The sequence below is a fragment of the Octopus sinensis genome, linkage group LG1 (genome assembly GCF_006345805.1).
Source record: "Octopus sinensis linkage group LG1, ASM634580v1, whole genome shotgun sequence".
Taxonomy (NCBI): Eukaryota; Metazoa; Mollusca; class Cephalopoda; order Octopoda; family Octopodidae; genus Octopus; species Octopus sinensis.
Genome location: NC_042997.1, coordinates 54,555,581 through 54,579,712, shown reverse-complemented (window position 1 = coordinate 54,579,712; position 24,132 = coordinate 54,555,581). Strand labels below are relative to the sequence as shown.

General features: G+C 36.5%; 1 protein-coding gene across 1 annotated transcript in view; it reads right to left on the bottom strand.

Moving 5' to 3' along the window:
* Positions 1-2,904: 2,904 nt before the first annotated feature.
* LOC115209749 (glycerate kinase-like) overlaps positions 2,905-24,132 on the bottom strand; it is a 39,642-nt gene continuing 18,414 nt past the window's right edge. Inside the window, 4 exon segments of the mRNA XM_029778263.2 lie at positions 2,905-3,332; positions 3,335-3,992; positions 8,988-9,163; positions 10,009-10,157. Coding sequence (XP_029634123.1) covers positions 3,121-3,332; positions 3,335-3,992; positions 8,988-9,163; positions 10,009-10,157 — 1,195 coding nt within the window. The 3' untranslated portion in view covers positions 2,905-3,120.

Sequence of the window (24,132 nt, the reverse complement as noted above, 5' to 3'; positions counted from 1 at the left end):
AAATCTACAGCTCATAAATTGCTGTTAATCTTTGATCTTTATGTGTAGCCCAACTAGGAGTCAATGGCCACAGGTGGACTTGCCAGGAAAGAGAACAGTCTCCCAAGGCAATATTTATGGGGCAAGGATTCCTACTTTATTTGACAGTGGACCTTAGGTGGAAAAGCACTTTCACCTGTACTCTCTGTCAAACAGAAGTACTATAAAAAAGAAAAATACAATAGGAACAAGTAGACCAAGATATCTAGTAAGCCTTAGACCAGAGAAATAGTCCAAATGCTTGCAACAAATTAGATTCCACTAAAATTACAAAAGTACTAAGTGGTGGTGTTAAACAAGATTACAGATAAGGTCTGCGCCCTCTAGAAACCCCATTTTGCTAACATTTATTCTACATGCGTCACCTTACAGAAGGTCAAGCTGAACAACATCAACCTCACAAGTGTAAATATACTGTTAGGAATTTCAGTCAGTATACTTGAAGAGTAATTAGCTTAAACAAGAATATGAGAAATACAGACATGTAATGTATATGGAGAGGTACATGTAGAGTTAAAAGGTTGATAGAAAATAAATAGAACACAATCTATCTGTTTACATCTGTCTGTGTATAATGAGAGACACAGAGGCTGTGAAACAAAAGATTGGAGTTCAAACTACAACCAGCATGTTGTGCGCAGAAACAAACATTATTCTCCTAGGACCATGAAGTCAGTTTCACTTCCTACTTCATGGTTGAGTGATTAGCAGTTATAAAAGCATCAAAGTAATTGCTTTAACAAAACCAATCCCAGCTTAATAAAACAAATGTAAAATACTGTATATGCACACACACACACACACACACACACACACACATAATCTATTTAATAATCCTTTATAATTCTTTTCAGGTACAAAGCAATAAATATAAATTACTATGATCATTATCAGATTATATTTATCTTTTCATGCTGACATATGTTAGATGGATCAGGAGTGTAGCCTGTAGCATATTTCTCAGTATTTCAGTTGTCATGCATCATTTTGCAATGTTTGATCCTATTTTTGTCCCTGCTGGGCTTCTACAATCAACCCAAAACACTGCTACGTCCATTACAAGTTCATATCACATTTTTATGTGGAATAATCACTCTTCAATTATTCTCAGATGAAAGGATTCACTTTCAGTACTGTTCACCAGCAAACATCTCAGCAATTTCCACTTAATTCAGTACTCCAAGTATAATTGTCAAAAGAATATTGTGAAGATAAGTTGATTCAACAACAAACATAGTTCAGAAAACCAGAAAATTGATGAGAAACTTTTAAAATATTTTTTCCATCAGTTTTTCCATGAAACCATGAGAGGGATGATTTTGCAAATTCCAATCTTCCAATCTATAATGTTTATGAGATTTTTACACATTTTCTCTAAAGAGATTCAACCATAATGTCTGAATAACATCAAAATTTTAAAAGGCAATCTGAGACAAGAAGAGTTCATAATTGCAAACTTCACTACAGGTAACATAAAAAACGCCTGCAGCATGAACTGTGTTGTGAATAACTTAGCACCTTAACTTCATAGTTATTGAGTTGTATGAGATATAGTAATGTGGTGGATCAAGGAATAAATGAAGAAGAATCTGACTCAGAGGATCCCCATAACCTGAGATGTAGGAAATGCTGAGAGTACAAGAAATAAATAAGAGAAGATACAATACTCGCTGGTGATTGGTCAAAGAAAGAAGTCACATGATATTCATTCATCCACTTTTCCACGCTTACACAAGTCAGATGGAATTTGTTGAAGCAGGTTTTCAACAGTCTGATGTTTGTCCTGTTGCCAGCTCTCACCTGTTTCCAAATAAGGGAAATATTTCTCCATGGCCAAACATGTTTTCGCTTGTATGACAGTGATGCTTGTTTACAACAATCACATGATCTCTAGACAAGCATGTCAAGGTTACACAGAAATAAACACACACACACACAATGGGATTCTTTCAGTTTCTGTCAACCAAATCCACTCACAAAGCTTTGGCTGTCTCAAGGCTGTAGTAGAAGACATTTGACCAAGGTGTCACACAGTGGAACTGAACCCAAAATCAAATGGTTGGGAAACAAGCTTCTTAACCACACAGTCACACTAGTCTCTCTGAATGTAGGTTCTTTAAAACAATGACCTGAGGACAAACAGATTAACCCATTAAAAAGAAATTGGATTCAAATCTATTAAAGTTCAACAGTTTGAGCCATCACTCTACATACATTACTCATAACTCTATTGAAATATTTAGGCATATCATCATCAACATCATCATTCAACACCAGCCTTCTATGCTGGCATGGGTTGGACATTTTGACAGAAGCTAATGAGTCCGATGTATCAGTTTTGTATAGCTGGGTACAATTTCTAATAGCAATGACTCTTCAGAATGTAGTGAGTGCTTTTTTTTTGTGTCAAGTCATCAGTATTAGAGAGGCCACCTTGTAACTAGCAACACAAAAGAAACAGAGTATGAGAGAGTGGGTGATGATTTTAGGAGAGGAGATGAAAGGGTGAAATATAAGAGGAACAGTTTTATTGTTATGAGAGAGTGGTAGTATGAGAGTAACAGAGTAGTGTTGCGAGTGGAATATGGAAAGGAAAGAGGAAAGAAAGAAGCAGTATTTGGGGTCAGCAGAAAAGAGAGAGGGACACAGTGGAAAAGTGGTGAGGTGGGATAGGGTGGAGAGAGGGATTCCAGTGCATGTTATGGGTAGAAGGTGAGGGAGGAAAGGGGCATGAGAAAAAGAGATAAGGGTGATCCAGAGAAGCTGTGAGGAGAGGGTCATTGTAGATTAAGAGATGAATGAAGATGTTATCAGGAGTACTTAACAGAAAAAAAAACACATTATAAAAATTATTTGAATGAAACATTTTTTAATATAATTTTTATCAAATGTCTTCAAATTTTGTCATTGATTTTTATATTTGCTTAATTATCAAAATCTTTTGACTAGAAACAAAGATCCCTTAAAAGGTGAATTATTTGTTCCCTTAAAAGGTGAATCATAATCTGATGTATTCTAATAATGTTAATTTCCATTTAATTGGCCAAGCAAATGCTGACACTTTCAAATATATCCTGATTTCTACTTTTTACGTTTAATTATTAATAACTGGATATCCATCACATTAGTTGCTGTTAGACCGGTCCAAACAAAATGCTGACCATTTAAATATGATTTAAAGAAATTATAAGAATCATTGTTATTCAAATAGTCTTTAGCAGAACTTTCTACAACCATCTCAGATGATACCATTGCTCCAGCAACATCTGTAGGACCATCTTGTCCATCTGTCCCAGCACTGAGGAATTCAACTATAAATTCCTTTTTAAATCATTAGTAAATATTTGTTGCAACATAACAGCAACTGAAAGAGCCATTTCTTGATTCCGGCCACCTTTACCGTTTCCTTTCATAGTAACTGTGGTTTCACCCCCACACAAAATACAGATTGGATTTGAGTTTGAAGCAGCAGATTTAATTAACATTTTCAGCTCATCTAGTTTACTGTTGGAAAATTCTGGAAAGTCGCATTCATTTAACTTTTTAGCCATGAACTTGTTGATATATTGGTTACAAACAGAGATGGCAAGGTTTACAAAATGACAACCAACATCTCTAGCTTCACCTTCGAGATATGTAGATAAAACAATACTTTGATATCCCAGTTCTTCAGCTTTCATCTGAGCACTTTCCACAGCAATACTGTTACTTCCAATAATGAAATTAAAAACTTTCGAGGCATTCATTCTTTTGAATTTACTTCTGTTCTTTTCATATTCCAATTGCTTTTCATGTAACACTTCAAAGACTGATTTTGGGACCTTGTGAGAAATGTTCAAATGATCAAATATTTTTAAACAATCCTGTGGCTCTGAGGTTTGCGATACAGTTGGACCACTGGCAATTTTGTCAAGAGGATCACCAATCACATCTGATAAAATCAAAGAAATGACCTACAACAACAACAAAAAATGTTAACATTAATATTGAAAGTTTTGAATTCAAGAAATTTATGATTTATGATTATTTAGATATCAATATTGGTCTAAACAGTCTGTAACTTTCGGGATAAAAATCAATCAACATTCAGGTTAAAATTAGTTTTATCATGGATTAAAGTATTACCATCCAGCAGTTGCTTGTATATCTTTCATGGTATAACTTGTCAAATCACTGCAGTTGACCTGAAGATTTCAATTTCATGTAGCATATATAGTGCAAATCATCTTTTTTAAGATTCGGCCGCCCACAGTAATCTATACCCAAAATAGAATTTGAGCTGAACTTTATGTATGAACAAAATATTTGTCAATTATGTAATGTTTCCACTACTTTTAACAAATACAAGGTGTAGTCAAAATGTATCCAAAGTTGATTTTTGGGGCACAAAATGATAATTATCATCATTATCATCATCGTTTAACATCTGCTTTCCATGCTGGCATGGGTTGGACGGCTTGACTGAGGACTGGTGAGCCAAAGGCTGCACCAAGCTCAATTCCATCTAGCAAAGTTTCTACAGCTGGATGCCCTTCCTAATGCTAACCACTCAGAGAGTGTAGTGGGTACTTTTTACATGCCACTGGCACAAGGATCAGTCAGGCAGTACTGGCAACGACCATACCCAAAAGGTGTTTTTACGTGCTACCTGCATGGGAGCCAGTCCGGCGGCACTGGCAATGACCACGCTTGAATGTTGTTTTTCACATGCCACTGGTACATATGCTTGTAAGGCAACACAGGCAGTGATCACACTTGAATGGTGCTTTTCACGTGTCACCAGTACGGGAGACATCTGTGGCCCTGGCAATGATCACACTTGGATATGCTTTTAATGTTCCATTGGCACAAGTGCCAATCAGGCGGTACTGTCATCAGCTACATCAGTGATTTTGGTTTGTTTACACTTGCCTCAATAGGTCTTCCCAGGCAAAGTTCATTGTCCAATGAATGAGGGATACTTATAAGTGGGCCAGTTACACCCCACATTTGAATGTGCTTTTAACATTCCATTGGCACATGTGCCAATCAGGCGGTTCTATCATTGGCCACGTCAGCAATTTTGATTTTGATTTCACTTGCCTCAATAGGTCTTCATAAGCAAGGTTTATTGTCCAATGAATGAGAGGTATTCATAAATGGGCTGGTTACACCCACTAGCATAGGCCATGGGCTATGATCTCACTTGGCTTGTCGGGTCTTCTCAAGCACAGCATATCTCCAAATATGAGCAAAATCCACATGGGTATTAGGTGGGTGCGTCCAAGACCAAAAAAAGCAAGACAGGTGCACAGCAATGTTAAACTGATAATGACCAGTTTCTTTGACTACAAAGATATTGTGCATCATGAATATGAACCACAAGGGCAGGCAATTAACAAAGAATACTACCTGGAGGTTCGTCACCTTCATGAAGCAATGCAGCGAAAACAAGCCGATCTGTGGGCAGCAAAGAACTGGCAACTCCACCATGACAATGCATCCACTCATCCCGCCCACGTCATCCAAGCATTCCTCGTCAAGCAAAACACACCACTTGTTCGTCAGGCTTCCTACTCCCCAGACCTGGCTCTGCATGACTTTTGGATATTCTCAAAGCTCAAAAAAACTCTCAAAAGGAGAAGATTTGAGTCAATAGAGGACATTAAGCAAAATTTGATGGCACAGCTCTACAGCATCCCAAGAAGTGATTTCCAGAAATGTTTCTAGTGGTGGCAGTAATGCTGGCAGAAGTGTGTAGACTCTCAAGGCAAATACTTTGAAGGAGACTAAATCAAAATGGTGAGTTTTTAATATTACTTGTTTTTTGGCCGAAGGTCGGATGCTTTTTTACTACACCCTGTATCTATTTTCAGTGAGGCAGACTAATATCATTGCCAAATAAGCTGTACAATACCAATGATGAAATACAAATCAGCAACTCTTCAACCAGTCCAAGAGAAAATATATTAGTACATGGAATGTGTGTTCTATTACTTTAGGTAGAAGAAAATGATTTCAGGAAAAATCAACTACTTGTAAGTTAGGTTACTTACAAAGAATCTTAACCTAATGACTTGCTCTGCACAAATCAATCATTCATATATATTATCATCTATTATTGAAGAGAGCAGATGAAATGGCAAAATAGATAAGGTATAGGACTAACAACTTATAGTTAATGAATTGTAGGTATTTTAATTATTTTCTTTGCAACACACTTTATTCTAAGTACCTTGATTTACCAATCAGTTAGGAAAGGTGTCTGATCAACTGTAAATGTTACTTGTAATATACTGGTAACTTGTCTAAAGGAGATTTATCTCACATCCACTTGAAGACATAAAGCCCAAACTAAGAAGTAGATTTTAAGCACCACTCAAATGTTAGTGGAATTTATTTTTACCACAGCAAAGACACTGAAATAAAAAAAAATTCACTATAATCACCACCACTTGATATTTTTACCACTCCTGTCAGCACTCTGACCTTCCTCCTCCTTTTTTATCTCTAACATAATTATAATTATCATCATTAAAGAACCATACCATCACGGCTACCAAACCAATCCCTCCATAGCCACATCACCACTGACCTACCATCACTATCACATCTATTTATCTGCTACCACCACTACTACTAACCCCTCTATCAGTAATGCTGCAACTACCACATTCATGATTTACTGTCTACAACACCAGAAATACCACTTCTATTAGACTACAACTCTTATCAATTTCTGCTTTCCTCGGAAAAGACACTACAAAACATCCAAACCACCTCTGCCATCATTGATGTTCACAATACTCTCACCTTCACAGAAAGGGATTCTTGGTGGTCCCTTGGGAGCATTTTCATTTCCTATAAATATTGACTTCTTAAACACACACTGAAGTCTTACACAAGAAAGACAATCTGACTGGAGCTCCTCAAATAAGCTGCTTTCTTACCTCTTCCCCTTCTACTGCTAATACAGTGGCTTCTACTCAGTAGAGTTAGCTCATCTCATGCCATCTCCTCTCAATCACTGTCAACTCACTCAGCTCTCTTCCTTTTATCACCTAGACTGTGTTCACTCATCTAGGTCCTTAATAAACCAATAAGCCCACTCCTTACTCAACCCTCTAGAATTCCCTCCTTGCCCATCAGGTAGAGTTACATGCCAAAGACTTCTCACTTATCCAGGAGACATTTATCTCTAATCAAACAGGAGATATAATTTCTTATTCTATTACAGAAAGAAAGTAGCTGAGTAAATGAGGTATTTGATCACTAATTTCCAGTTTGAAGTCTAAAAACCAGAATCAACATGAGCCACTGAGGGAGTGTCTTTGAGATCTCTGACACTGACAGAAATATTAGTGCAATCTCCTCAAATCACACCCTTTTATCATAGAAATAGGTGTTGAATAGTGTAGTCCTAGATACAAACCACATCTGAGAAAAAAAAAAGAGAATAGTCAAAACAGGAAAGTTTTGACTGAATCAGGGCTGCCCTGGGACTAAACAACAAGAGGAACCCCCAAACAGCTTTAAGATGCTCCTTAGAAATTTGGAGGAGAAATATAGTATTGCATACATCAATGAAATTAATCAAAATACTTTGTCAATAATTTATCACTACACATATTTTTATACATCCTTATTTTCAGATATGTATGGCAAGAGTATGGCACTGTACTAAGTCCTCAGTTGTTACTGCTTAGCCCCAGGTCAAAAATGATCAAGAAAAGTTATCAAAGTATACTAGCTATGGCCATATCATTTGGAAGGGCAAAAATATATGAATGATTTCATTATTCAATGTGTCGATATTTCATCCTGCTAAGGTGGCAAGCTGGCAGAAATGTTAGCACGCCGGGCGAAATGCTTAGCAGTATTTCGTCTGCTGCTACGTTCTGAGTTCAAATTCCACCGAGGTCAACTTTGCCTTTCATCCTTTCAGGGTCTATTAAATAAGTACCAGTTACGCACTGGGGGGTCAATATAATCGACTTAATTTGTTTGTCTGTCCTTGTTTGTCCTCTCTGTGTTTAGCCCCTTGTGGGAAGTAAAGAAATAGGTATTTTGTCCAACCTTACTTTCTGAGTTCAAATTCTGCTGAGGTCAACTCTGTTTTTCATCGTTTCACAGTCGATAAAACTGGGGTCAATGTACTAGACTTACCTCCTCCCCCAAACTTACTGACCATTGGCCAAAATTTTGAAACTAATATTTCATCCTGCTAGATACAGCAGATGAATCACCACTACTCAGGAGATTCAGCTGATATATCTAGCAAATCAAGTGACCATGCAAAGACTCACTCGTTGCCTTACATATTTCTTAGTAAATATTATTTTATAAATTCACCTACAGTGCTAAATATATCCAGAAAGGGTATGAATAGTACAAACTTACATCCCTTCCTGTACAATAATTCTAATGATTTGCATATTTAAACTTGGGTGACCTACTGTGCTTGAGGAGACCTATTGAGTCAAGTACAGCAACATCAAAATAAAAATCAAATGGAAATTGTAGTTGTGATACCCATGCTGGTGGTACGTAAAAAGCACTGTTTGAACGTGACCAATGCCAGCTCCACCTTGACTGGCTTCCGTGCCGGTGGCACATAAAAAGCACCAACTGATCTGGCCATTGCCGGCCTCTTCTAGCCCCTGTGCCAGTGGCATGTAAAAAGCACTCACTACACTCATGGAGTGGTTGGCGTTAGGAAGGGAATCCAGCTGTAGAAACACTGCCAGATCAGACTGGAGCCTGGTGCAGCCTCCTGGCTTCCCAGACCCCGGTTGAACCGTCCAACCCATGCTAGCAGGGAAAACGGATGTTAAACGATGATGATGATGATGATAAAAACAACAAAAATATTAATATTTTTACACAAGCTCTAGGATTTAGGTTCATACAAAGGTGAATGAAATTGTTTCTTTTCCTAACAAAGAAAGAATGAAAAGCAAGCTAAAAACCTGAGCTGGATAAGCAAGATGAGCAAGGCCACCTCCTTTCAAATGTTCAATATTCTGTCTGATTGTATTAAGTTGTGTTATTGTTGCTCCATGAGATGACATGAGTTTGGTCAGAATGATTTCTTCTTCAAGCGTTATTGGAAGACACGGTGTTGGTAGAAGGGCAGAACCACCACCTGAAAGAGATAATAATTAAAAATTCATCTGCATTTAGTATTTTTGTTACATTGATACCATGCTTTTGTATTGATGTCTTCCCCTCTACCAAAGCAACTTTCTACAGAGTCTCAGAAAACGAAAACTCAGCCTTTACTATCAATGATCTCAAAGCACAATATATAATCAACATGGTAAAAATAACAAGTAACTCAAACCAGGCAGAGCAACAAGACTTGTTTCAACTTACCATTCAGCAATAAATACAAAACTATAATGGTGAAGTAATCTCTTCCTAATCAACAAATATTTATATCATAGTAAATCATCATCATCATCATCATCATCATCATTTAACGTCCGTTTTCCATGCTAGCATGGGTTGGACAGTTTTGACTGAGGGCTGGCAACCAGATGGCTGCACCAGGCTCCAGTCTTGATCTGGCAGAGTTTCTACAGCTAGATGCCCTTCCTAACGCCAACTACTCCGAGAGTGTAGTGGGTGCTTTTTACGTGCCACCTGCAGAGGGGCCAGTCAGGCAGTACTGGCAATGACCTCACTCGAATCTTTTTACACGTGCCACCAACACAGGTGCCAGTGAAGCGACGTTGGTAAATAACAATCACTTTTTTTATTTGACTGAAACAGGATGACAGCCACATCGATGCCTTCAAAACAGGCTATAAAATTATTTTTTATGAAGATATATTCAAAATGAAATTATTAAATTCATTTTAGACTGAACAGGAAGGTTTCTATTATTTTGGTTGCATAGATATGTTTTAATTGTTTCTTTCTCCAATATAATTAGAAGCATTCTTTACTATTTCCTAGTGTCCAGTTACCACAAAGCTGTTAACTTACCAGATATAAGGACAATCAGAATATCAGAACTCTGTAAGGCACATACAAGTTCTTGAATCTTCAAAGCAGTAGCATGGGCATTTTCATCTAGAACATTGTCTGCTGCACCTTCATATAATAAAATCTGAGATGAAGTTGGTAATAGAGAACTAAAACAGAAAAAGATGAAAAATTGTTTACAAATTACTTTCTCTTCAAAAATTGTTTACTAAATTAGAACTTTTAATTTAGATGAGACAAAAATTGCCTTTCTGCACAATATTGAGTAGCTTAAGCTGTACCTCGAAATAAAGAGGTCAAATCCTGTACACTATAGATCTCTATTGCAAGCAGACCTGGACACAATGCAGCAGTGGATCATGGACTGGCAACTCAAGCTGGCTGTGGACAAATGTACCACCATGCATTTTGGGAGGAGAAACCCAGCGTCCACCTACTCCCTCCACAACACTAGTCTCAAAAAGTCTTCATGTGAACGTGACCTGGGTGTTATTGTCGACAGTGATTTGCGTTGGACAAAACACATCGCTAAAATTGTCAAGAAGGCTGAGGGTGTCTTGGCATCACTCACCAAATCCTTTGTGAGCCGCTCTCCGGCTATCTATCTGCGGCTTTATATAGCTATGGTAAGACCTCACCTGGAATTTGCATCACCGGTCTGGAACCCCTATCTTGCCCAGGATATCAATCGTCTGGAAGCTTTCAGCGACGTGCAACCAAAAGAATACCCTCCATCAGGCATTTGCCATATCCTGAATGCCTTACTTCCTTGGGCATGGACACATTGAAACTCCGACGTCTGGCAGCTGACTTGGCAGACACCCATAAATTATCAACCATCGTACAAACAATAACTCTGAGCACCTTTTCAAACTCCACCATCTAACACCCGTGGACATATTTACAAAGTAAGAAAAAGCACAGCTCCCATGACTTCAGGAAACATTTTTTCACGCTGAGAGTTGCTGAAGCATGGAACAAACTGCCGGCATCAGTTGTTAGTTGTCGGAGCACTGCATCCTTCAAAACTTCCATGCTTCCTGAGATTCGCCAACACTACACTTGATTTTCTCCCCTCCATACACACACAAGCATGTATCTGACTCATACATTGTTCGCTTTCCAGACATTTCTACATTACTGCATGTACTTTATATGCACTTTCTGACAAGTTGTGGTGCACCTGAGCACTGTATACAATAATTTCATTATTATTATTATTATTATTTTATGTTGTTCATAGCTTTCATCGGCTTTACATAAAGTAGACTGATGGTACAGGAATAAACTCAACAAATTCCTAAGAAGCAACTAATAGGTACAGCACCATAGTTATTATAGAGGTGTGCAGATGTAAGATATCTAGCAAGTTAGTTCCAATTAAACTATGTCAGCTTCCTAGCAATCCATCTAAATTATGAGGTCAGCCATTCTAAAATTTAGGAAATAATAAAACATGAAGTTTTGATTTTACAGATTTTAAACTTTGTATGATTTAGTCACCAGATTGAGATAGTTGAATGAATAGCTTCATTGACTTCCATATATCAAACTAGCAGTATCGCCCGGCGTTGCTCGGGTTTGTAAGGAAAATAACTATAAAGCATTTTTAGAGAGTTATGGCCAAAAAATAGCAAAATATGCATTAAAAATGGAAAAAAAATTATGGTAAATATTTTTTTAATCGTTGACTCATCGTAGACATTTTTAGAGAGTTACTTCCCTTATATAATAGCGAAAAAATGCATTAAAATGGAAAAATATTATGGTAAATTACTTTTAAAATCGTAGACTCATCGTAGATGCGCGCTAATACCCGGAAGGGCTTGATATGAATCACGACTATAAGATACCCGGTTTTGGTTAAACTGCACCGCAAAATGTGGGAGTAGTTAGGAATCTAAATCGTAGGAGACAGACACACAACCTTACTTTTATATATAAAGACTAGCAGTATCGCCCGGCGTTGCTTGGGTTTGTAAGGGAAATAACTATATAAGCATTTTTAGAGAGTTACTTCCCTTATAGATGCCAATTCGGGCTTTCTTAGCCATTTCTGTTTTGGTGTCTTCAAGCCATGAAGTCGTTGTTCTAAAAGAACGCTGGTCTCCTTGACAACGCATTACGACATTGATTTCCTTAAACTCCCTTCCCCACAGCTTCACGAGGGAGGGAAGAAGGGGGAGAAGCAAACACAGGTGCAGGTGTTTGAGCGTGGACGCCAATTCCGCCGCCATCGACACACGAAAAATTATGCATTAAAATGGAATAAAAAATGATGTTAAATTATTTTTAAAATCGTAGACTCATCGTAGACGCGCGCTAATAGCCAGACGGGCTTGATATTAATCACGACTATAAGATACCCGAATTTGGTTAAACTGCACCGCAAAATGTGGGAGGAGTTAGGAATCTAAATCGTAGGAGACAGACACTCACACAACTACAGTTTTATATATATAGATATATTAGCATTTGTTGATGAGTTAGAAAATAGATCACAGATTATAATCTACCATACAAACTAACCTTTCAAAGATACAATTTTTTAAAATGTAGAATTATAATAAGTACAGTATTCCAATATATACTACTGTCTTTACAGTGTTGTCTAAGAGAAATGAATGAGAATGTATATCTATGGTGTATGTTTTATATTTATGAAAAGGGGGAAGAATTAGTATGAAGTAAAGAGAAGATATTACTGCTCAGTTACAACTATCAGTCTTTCACTATCTCTTTACTTGAATCTTCCTTATCTTACACTATTTCTGTCTTTTAACTGTTGTCTTTTACTTGTTTCAGTCATTAGACTGCAACTATGTTGGGGCTTCACCTTGAGGAGTAGAACAAATCAACCCTAGTAGTTATTTTATGTTTTCGTACTTAATTTATAGGTCTTTTTTTTTATGAACTGCTAAGTTGCAGGGATGTAAACAAACCATCACTAGTTGCCAAACAGTTGTGAAGACAAACACAAAGACGCATAAATACACACACACACACACACACACACACACGTCTGTCTACAAATTCTCTCAAAAACTAAGATGCCATGCAGTGGGACTGAACCCCAAACCACAGGGTTGCAAAGCAAGCTTCTTAACCACACAGCCATGACTATATATTTATATATACATAATATATATGAATACGTACGTACATACGTACATACATACATACACACACACACACACACACACACACATATATATGGGGTGAGAGTATACTAAGCTGCATAACACCCATCTTCTTTTCACCCTGCTAACTATGGTGCTATTTCCTCATAAGCTGTAATTATATGAGAGTAGAACTGCACATATTTCACTCTTGCTTTTTGTACTACTTGTTACCCCTTTCTTTGGAATCACTTACCTTGTGACGCATCCCCGATTCTCAGTATCATCCCTTTCTACTTTATTCCACTGAATGCCTCTTTTCTCCTGAACACCCTCTCATATCTGCCATCAGCATCAGTCCCCCCACTTTTTTTACTCGCTATATCCACCCCCCCAATATGCTGCTGACCTCCATATCTGTTAGTATGCACTTTCTCTTTTCACTACACTTCACATCACCTTCCCATTTCTCATCTGTCTACATTTTCATCATACTGTTGCTGTCCACCACCACACCATTTCATATATTGCCACATATCACATCCTCCTCCCCAAGCTATTTCTAGTTTCCTACACCTTCCCCCAAACTGAGATTCACCATTATCCATGCCTCTATCCATGTTTGTCATTCACTGTGTTCACCTCTATCTTCATCTGACTGTCAATCTCCTTTCAGATTCTGACACATCTACCTACCTACCCATCCATCCTTAATTCTTTGTCCCTATCCTCCCTTTATCCACCTTCTTGTGTCCTGAGAGTACGTCCTGGGACCTCACCTCCATCTTTTCTCCCTTTCCTGCTGAGGTAGCCATATATCCCTTCAACAACAAGACACCTGTTCCTATCCCTCCATTAGGCTTTAGCCTTTCAACACCCGGCACAATACCACCTCTCTTAATACAGCACCCTCATTCTGTTAAGTGATCTTGTTTTGTAAGTTACTAGGTGATCACACTAGTGCTGATGTCATGAAAAAAGCACCCTGTACCGTGTGTAAAATGGTGGGCCTTAGGAAAAGCAACTGGAGAAGCCATACCAAAGCAGACAATGGATCTTAACATAGTCTCCTAGTTCATTGAATATTACTGAACTGTCCAACCCATGCCAGTATGTTAAACGATGATGATGATGATAATGTTATATACTTCACATCTTTAAGTGATAAGGAAGTAGTTTTACATGTGTGTGTGTATGAATATATATATATATATACATATATATATATATATTTAGAGAGAGAGAGAGAGAGAGAGAGAGAGAGAGAGAGAGAGAGGGCGGGAGAAAGAGTGACACATACATACACATTCTTCAATGCATCGAAATCGAATTGTTACAATGGAAACATGAATCAATCCAAGTATGACGTATTGTATTACATCATATTTTATTCTTTTCATTCAGGCAACTGACATTTGATTATGAATTATGCTGCATTGAAGGAAACTTGTAAAATATGATCTAATAACATGCCCAGATTGGTTTATGTTACTTTTGTAGTAATTCTATTTTAATATAAATTTTAGTGATTTTTTTTTAATGTTTTATGGTTTAAGTGTAACCTAGCTTAGAAAAAATTTGTAAGGGAGATAATTATATTCAAGGGAGGTAATTTTGGCACATATTCAAAATTTATCATTTATTAGCTTGTTTTAGACTTTCTTTGACGTTTATTTGCTATTATCACCTAGAAATATTTCATAACCAGACTTTCAATCAGAATAACCCAAATCCCCAACTACATTACTAGTCTTATATTTATGAGAAATTAAACTCTTATTTCTTATAGACTTATACACATTATTCTTTTATTTCTTTACTCGTTTCAGCCATGCAGGTGTGGTCATGCTGAAGCAAGGAAAAAATTATCTATTGTTTACCACCTCATGTTAAAAGGTAATTTTGTGCTACAATGTGTGTGTGTGTGTGTTTTATATTTATTGGTTGACAAGAAATCTTTTACTGCTTCACAGTGCTTTAATTTTTTTTTCTCCCATTATTCCAATAAATTTTCTTTTTAATCAAATGTCAAATTTTTATTTCAATAGGTTTACCGGTTTGATTTCAAAATACTACTCATTTATATTTAAACACAAACACACACACCAACACAACCACCATCACAATCATTGTCTTCTTCTTTTTTATGCTTACTTTTACTGTTGTTGCTTGAATGAGATTTCTTGTGGCCATATTCTATGGCTGCATGTCCATCATGACACCAAGCCTTGCTTTTTAAATAAGATATTTCATTCCACCTCTTTTCACATTGGACCACTGAGGTACTGGATATTTAGTTTATGCAGGATATAAATAATGTAACTACTGTGACACACACACACACAGATACATCTAGAAATACATACTTACATGTGTGTATATCATTATTCAGTTTTATTTCAAGATTTCTCGTCAATAGAGAAAGAGTTAGTTTCTAACCTAGATCCAAGGCTCCTTCATTAGAATTTCCCCAACATCAACAGGGTATCTTTGTATGTATGTATGTATACATGCAGATTTGTATATTTTGTTTTATGTATCTATTCTCATGCATATAATCGCATGTCTAGACAAGCTCATATATACTTAAATGATAAACTTCTCGAAATTTTTACAGATTTTTACAGTTCCAGTGATGGCTTGGATCTGTAGTCTTCAAATCAGCTTTCTCCTTTCTGGTTTTGAAAAGCCTAATTTCTTAAGATTGTTTTTTTTTTTTGGTAGTGTTACATATTTTAATGCCCCAATAATTACAGGTATAAACTTGAACTTGTAATTTGGATAGAGTAGTTGTAGATTCCTTAACAGTTCAGCATAGGTATTTTCTTTTTTGCTGATCTTTAGCTTTTTGTTAACATACATGTATGTATGTATGGTGAACTTTCCTACCATACACAACAGATGAGGGTTCTGCGATTTCTTACTGAACAACCACACAGATGCTTTGTTTATAGTGATCAAATGTTTCTGCTGTACATTAGTTCACTCCGTCCAACAAATCAACATAAAATACACACAATGCATGCACACTTACATACATATATCAATGTTTTCTAACAACTAATTTTCCTTGATATATGCTGTCATTAATACAAAAAATCTATTTTCTGTCACTAATTTTATTTTATATTCTTGTTAGTCTTCAAGAGTCCCAGCTTTCCAAACTGACAACTACCAGTCTACTGGCTAAAGAATTCAGAGTATGAACTTCGTCACCAATAATACTAAGTACTCAGCTTTCAATCGCTCAAACCATCTGAGTTATCCAGAAGCATATCATACATCACAGCTTCCAATTTTCTTTGAAAAGTGGAATAAGCAGCAATAACTTCTAACTCTTTCTGGTAAACTGTAGTATAGAAAGGTGTGCAAAAGAAAATTAAGCTCTATTTTTAAAAATAGACTGCAATTCTTAATATGTTGTCCATTAACTGTCACATCTTTATTTAAATTCAGTCCCATTAAATACAAATATGATTTCCACAGGCAGCTCTAGCAATAGAGCTTTTAAAAAAATACAACAGTTCAGTCCACCTAGGCGTAGAGAGAAACAGAGAGATTCAATAGCTTGTAATGCAAGTAGCAGCAGTACACTGTAAAAGTGAGAAGAGTTCCATTCATTTATAATTGCAAATTCAACTCTTCATCTTTCAGGTGAGAATCAAGAAGGAAAACTGGATCCCACTGATGACATATATAACTGATCATCTGTTCTTAGATGCATCAGATCATGAAAAGTCAAGTGACTTGTCTGACAACAGCCAGATAATTTGAGCCTAAATAAGAATATACATCTAAAGTAGTACACATTTCAAGTTGTAAGGAAATGCACATATATATATATATATATATATATATATATACTCTTTTACTTGTTTCAGTCATTTGACTGCAGCCATGCTGGAGCACCACCTTTAGTCAAGCAAATCGACCCCGGGACTTATTCTTTGTAAGCCCAGTACTTATTCTATCGGTCTCTTTTGCCGAACCGCTAAGTGACGGGGACGTAAACACACCAGCATCGGTTACCAAGCAATGCTAGGGAGACAAACAGACACAAACACATGCACACACATACATATATATATATACATATATACGACAGGCTTCTTTCAGTTTCCGTCTGCCAAATCCACTCACAAGGCATTGGTCGGCCAAGGGCTATAGCAGAAGACACTTGTCCAAGATGCCACGCAGTGGGATTGAACTCGGAACCATGTGGTTGGTTAGCAAGCTACTTACGACAAAGCCACTCCTATATATATATATATATATATATATAACATCAGAACTAATGATTAAGACCTTTTAATTTAAATCATTTACCATTACAACATACAATCATAAATTAAAGTAATAAAAATGGCAAATACAATACAATTACAAATATAAACATACAACAACACCTATCCAGAAACACCTTGATGATGACGAGTGAGGAAACTTCTCTGAGTTGGCATTAATAAATAAAGCTCTAACCTGACCTCACAAGCTAGAGACACTTACATTCTTGCCATGAGGTCAAAGTTGAATAACTCTTAGGAAACTTAGTGTTTGAGATGTTGCTGATTGTTCTACAGGGAGCAGTGCTTAATAGCTGAATACAGAATATCAGTAGTTTTATACTGTTTTCATCAGTTGCTGAGCCTTCCAGTCATATAAGTTGCAATAACACACTACATTGAAATGTGTGAATTCACAATGCTCTAGCAGGAACAGTAAAATAGCTATAATTCCCACAGATTGCTCTCTCTCTCTTTATATATATATATATATATATATATATATATATATATATAAATATAATATGTGACAATTATTTGGTAGCCATGATAAAACTCTGAGTTTTGGATGTCGGGACGGAAACCCACGCCAGCATCTCTTCTGCCCCAACATCTGAAACTCGGCGTTTTATCATCGCTACCAAATAATTGTCACATATTATATTTACAGATAAATTCCTCTATTAACATAATATTGAGGTCTCTTTCCTTCTTTTGTTGTCTTGCCATTTCTTTCAATATATATATATATATATATATATATATATTTATATATATACACACACAAACACACCACACATATACAAGTATGAAAGAGTGGACATTAAAACGATCATATATATATACATACACACAAACACACACATATTATATTATTGATATATTGATTCATTTTACTTTCACTTGTAAATATCATTAAATATCATCCTATCACTTTCATTATAGACAGCATATTGAGGAACTTGATAGGTGACATTTAGCATTAGTTTTCTAACCTGTTAGAGACAAGATATATATAGTTTCACCTTCTAAAGTATGTTTGTACAACTAATAATAACTATGTTGATTTCATTATATCCTTTGTCAAAATCAATCAAAACAAAAAATAACTCATTCACCTATTATACTGAGTAGGAAGATTTTCGAAAGTTCACTTTTATTCAGCATTTATGATTTAAGTTTGGGGGAGGGTGAGTGTTGATTAAATCAACCCCAGTGTTTAATTGGTACTACTTTTATCAACTCCAAAAGGATGAAAGGGAAAAGTGATATTAGTGGAATTTAATCTCCAAACATAAAGAGACAAAATGTTAAGCATTTTGCCCAATATGCTAGCAACTCTGCCAGCTTGCCACCTTAGATTTAAGTAAACATGTTGAATAAACATCCTATAACTTTCTGTTTAATCTTGGATAAGATTTCTATTTTTTTGTTTTCAAATTATTAATACCAAATAGAAACTTGCCACTGGAGGAATTGAGAAAAGATTGATGGTACAACTCTCAACATTGGTACTGTATCATGTTCTTGAGAAAGATACTTAACCCCCAATAAATCAGTTCAGTTATTAGTAAATGTACAGCATGTGAAGACACAACTGTCAGCTATAACCAACAAGAGCATGTGTAATAAATAAGTAATTTGATAGCTTGTAGTTTGCAATTGAAATTGCATCGTTGATCTGGAGAGGGAATTGAGAGATGAATTTTATTACATCCTCTCCTGAAACATGACAAAGATAAAAACTTCAGTGCTGTCCAAACAACCTAAGAAAGCCAACCTAGATTTATTGACATGAATCTTTATCATTCTATACTTAAGATTTAGTTACAATTAAAATTAGGATACTCTTACAAGCAACATTCTTCTTCATATGACTAATCTAACAGGTAATTGGATGAAAATAGTACAGGTAATTTGATAAAAATGTTAAACTTTTAAAATAAACTATATACAAACTATAAAATATGCAGAATGTTTCTCACTGTACATAATGAGTTAATTATCGTATATCACAGAAAACTTTCTTCCCAACTTTCACACTATACCCAGAACCATGCTAAAAGCTTAGGAGTGAAATTTAGGATTTCTCGGTTTTCTGTGAACTGATTTTGATAAAACTTTTCCCAGCTGGTTGGCACACTATGGCAACACCATTGTTTTTTTCATTATTCGGTGTATCGTCCTATATTTTTTATTTCAGATTCTTCCGTTTTTGGTTGAACACTAATAGCTTTTGAATAAAAATAGCCCATCTAGACATTTTTTTCTTCAGAAAATGAAGGTTAATGATACATATTAAGCATACAGTGAGTTTTACAGAAAACCATAATAATATTTTTACGGAGATGTACTTTCATAGCAAGTGATTTGATCTGAGATCGTATGCTGAAACGAAAACAATTGCAGCGTGGAAGGTGTTTGTAAGCCATTTAAGAAACACACAAAAGCCGTTCAGTTCACTTCAACATTTAAGTTTAATTTGTCAAAATATTTTTGTCGCTTTAAGACCGCGACATGCTCACTGACAAAAATCCAATGCAGCACAGATTTTTGTTAGTGAACAGGTCCTGGTCTTAAAGCGACGAAAATATTTTGACAAATTAAACTTAAATGTTGAAGTGAACCGAACAGCTTTTGTGTGTTTCTTAAATGGCTTACAAACACCTTCCACGCTGCAATTGTTATAATATTATAACATTTATTGACATAATTATTTAGCCACATGAGCGCCATTTTGACAGAATACTTTAAAAGTCCTATTAGTCATGGAATCTGTCAATTTCTTAATAGTAACAGGTTGGACTGCCTCTGCTGCAGCTTTGATGGTCACCCATAAGACATCTTTCAATGTAAATTGGCATTCATTAGCATAAACATCTTGTTTAATGATGGACCAAAGATTTTCGATAGGGTTGAGATCTGGAGATGCTAGTGGCCACACCATCAACCTTTCACCTTGTATGCCATAAAACCCTAGGAATGTTTGAGTAATCCTTGCAGAGTGGTAGGGAGCATTGTCATGCATGAATACAAGATTCTTTAGAAGTGACAGCAGTATGTCATCTAGCCAGGGATCCAAGACCTCATTCAGGAGATTGCAGTAGGCGGCTGTGATCACTTTAACCTCTTCAGGCACCCTGACTGGGCCAACAAGTCACTCTGAGAGGCCCTTTGTTGCCAGCAGGAGTAGGAGCTCTCTGAACTTAGCTCAACCTAATCTTATTCTCACAGCTATACTCTCAGAGAATCCACTTCCACTAATAACTTGATCACCTATATTATGGAAGTTATCTACAACCTCTAGCTTGCCCCCTTAGCAGTTGATGGAGTCTATTTTCTGCACATTTTCAGTATTTATCGTACCTGTGCATCTTCCATGTATAACAGTTAGTTTCCCTGTTAACCTCCTCCTGATATTGCTGCACCATTTATGTGTCCAAAGCTGATACTGGGTGCATCTTATGGAGTTTCTACCTACACCTTTTCTACAGATCAAGCAGAGCCATCTGCCTGAAGGGATTTGTGATTTGTCTGTCTTCCTACTTGTTAAGACTCTGGTTTTTGCTAGGTTAACACTAAAATCCTTTGATTCTAGACCTTGCTTCCATACCTGGAATTTTTTCTCTAGTTCAGGTAGTGATTCAGCAATAAGAACAAAGTCATCAGCATAGAGGAGCTCCCAGGAGAAGCCTGTCTTGAATTCCTCTGTTATTGCCCAGAGAACTATGATGAAGAAGAGGAGGCTGAGCACTGATCCTTGATGAACCCCTACTTGTACCCTGAATTTTTTGCTGTACTCATTGCCAGCCCTCACCTTACTTGTAGCATCCCTTGTACCGCTCACTCATCTATCCCTAGTTTCCGCATTGACCACCAAATAAGGGATTGGGAGACCCTGTCAAAGGCTTTCTCCAAGTCAATAAAGGCCAAGTACAGAGCGTTATCTTTAGCTATGCATTTCTCCTGCAGCTTCCTTACCAGAAATATAGCATCAGTGGTGCTTCTCCTTGGCACAAAACCAAACTGTATCACATCTAAGTGAACTCTCTCCCTAATCATCATAGTTGGGCTATGACTCACTCTGTAACTTTCATCACCTGATCAAGTAATCTGATATCTCTATAATTATTTCTATCTAAGACATCATCTTTACCTTTGTAGCAGTTGACTATGGTGCTGCTACACCAGTCATTGGGTATGACTCCTTTGTGAACCACTTAATTTACAATATGGGTGACTAGACCATAACCTATACCACCACATATTTTAAGCATCTCAGCAGTGATTCCTGATGGGCCGGGGGCTTTCCTTTCTTCATATCCTTAATTGCTTTACTTACCATGGAACTGTCAATTTGGGCAGCTGGTCCTTCAATTGGGTCGACATTTGGCAGACTCTCCTCTTCCCACTCATTCTCTACATTTGTCAGTCTTTCATAATGGCATTTCCAAGCCTCTATCTTTGCAGAATCATTAAATGCAAATGCACCATCATTCATATGGACATATTTCTCTCCTATGACATAACGATTTTCTTTCACACATTGTCTGGCAATCCAAAACACTTCAGTTCTTTGATCCTCACATCGCTGAACATAGCCAAACTTCTTTTCTGCTTCTCCCTTGGCTAGATATACTTGTCTCCTTGCATCCCTGCTCACAATCTGATACAGGTCGCTGCTACCCCCATTCTTCTAGGCCTACCAGGCCCGTTTCTTAGTTCTAATGGCTCTGTCTACCACATCATTCCACAGAAATCAGCAAGAACTATGACTCTGGAGAGTAGCAAAGTGAGATAGAAATCATCAATGCAGGACAAAATGTTATTGAAGAGTTGCTAGTGCTTATGTTTGGAGAAAGTAGAGAAAACAAAGGTGTGTAGCAGAGTGGAGGAAAGAGACTTTAACCCAGAGTAAGTGAAAGATTTTGTAGCTGATACCTAGGTGAGAGAGATAAGTGGCAGGGAGAGTAAAATTTGTATTTTTAAAGAAGAATACGGTATGTGGTTCACATATAAGTAAGAAGTGATCTATGAAGTCTAGATTGAGCTGAAGTCCAAAGATGTAAGAGAAGAGAAAAGAAAAGATTGACCAATGGGTTTAAATTTAGTTTATGACATCTTGCGGAAATGTAATGGTCGTGGTGCGCTGAGAAATCATGGAAACCCCTTCTAAGAGCCTGGTTCAAACTTAGCTAAAAACACTCACTCATGCATTGTTTCTCTTCAGTATGCTATTTCTTTTTCAAACTGTAATCTTTTCTTTACAAAATATGCTTTACTACAAAAGTTCATGTCTGAGTGTAACACTTTATGATGGGTAATGCTCTCTTTTCATAGGAATGTTTTATTAAAAATATCACACCAGTGTGGATTCCCTTTTGTATGAACTATTTTATATATTTTTAAGATAAACTTTTAAATGAAATAATTTACTATGATGCAGTTGCTTTCTAGTTTGAAGTATCTTATGCCAATTTGCATTATTTATTTTTCCTTGAAAATAATTTTCTTCAAATCTCATAGTTGTATGGGTTTTCTTGTGCAGGAAGCACTTTTGACATGTTAAGCTATGAGCTAAGCAAAAAATGGCAATCACAAACTTCACAAATGCATTGTCTTTACTATATGAACCTTGTCTTCCATCAAACTTATGCACCTTATGACTATTCAGAACAGTACAACAGCTTGTGTAAGAACTCACTAAAATTACAAATTTCTCAATAAAATTTTCTCAACATTACTTATAAGATCTGTAAAACCTTCAGTATGTACACACACACATACACATACAGGGTTATTCAAAAAGAATGAACTGATTTCATTAAGCAGTATTTTAATAAGGAAAAGCAATAGAAAACTCCAGCTAAGTTACAAGTATTTACTCACAATCAACTTTTATTTTCTGTCTTACAAGTGTTCAATGTGGCCACCACCTGCAGCACAGGCAACATCAATTCGATAAGAGAATTTCTCCCAGACACGTATCTACTTGGCTTGCGAGATCCCCAGACCTCACCGTCTGTGATTTTTTCTTGTGGGGATATGTGAAAGATCGCACTTATGTTCCTCACTAACCTCAATGACCTTAAACATCGAATAACAACAATCAGCTCAGTGGATCATAATATGCTGATACGTGTCTGGGAGGAATTCTTTTATTGCATTGATGTTGCCCATGCTGCAGGTGGTGGCCACATTGAACACTTGTAACAAAAGAAAATAAAAGTTGAACGTGAGAAATACTTATGACTTAGCTGGAGTTTTCTATCGCTTTTCCACGATAAAATATTGCATAATGAAATCGGTTCATTCTTTTTTAATAAACCTGTATATACATGCACACATAAACACATAATCTTTCTTCCCCCATTCCTCCCTTTCTGCACAATCACCTCCCCTGCATGATTATTTTATTTCCAATCTTTTACTCAATAATTTCTCTTATTGTCTTTCCACTATACATGCTGTTCTAATTCATACCATTATATATCATAGCTGTACAAGTTGCATATGTTCCTATATATACATATATATATATATATATATTATATATATATATATATATATATATATATATATATATATATATATATATATATATTGGTGTTAGGAAGGGCATCCAGCTGTAGAAATTCTGCCAGCTCAAGATTGGAGCCTGGTACAGCAATCTGGTTCGCCAGCCCTCAGTCAAATCGTCCAACCCATGCTAGCATGGAAAG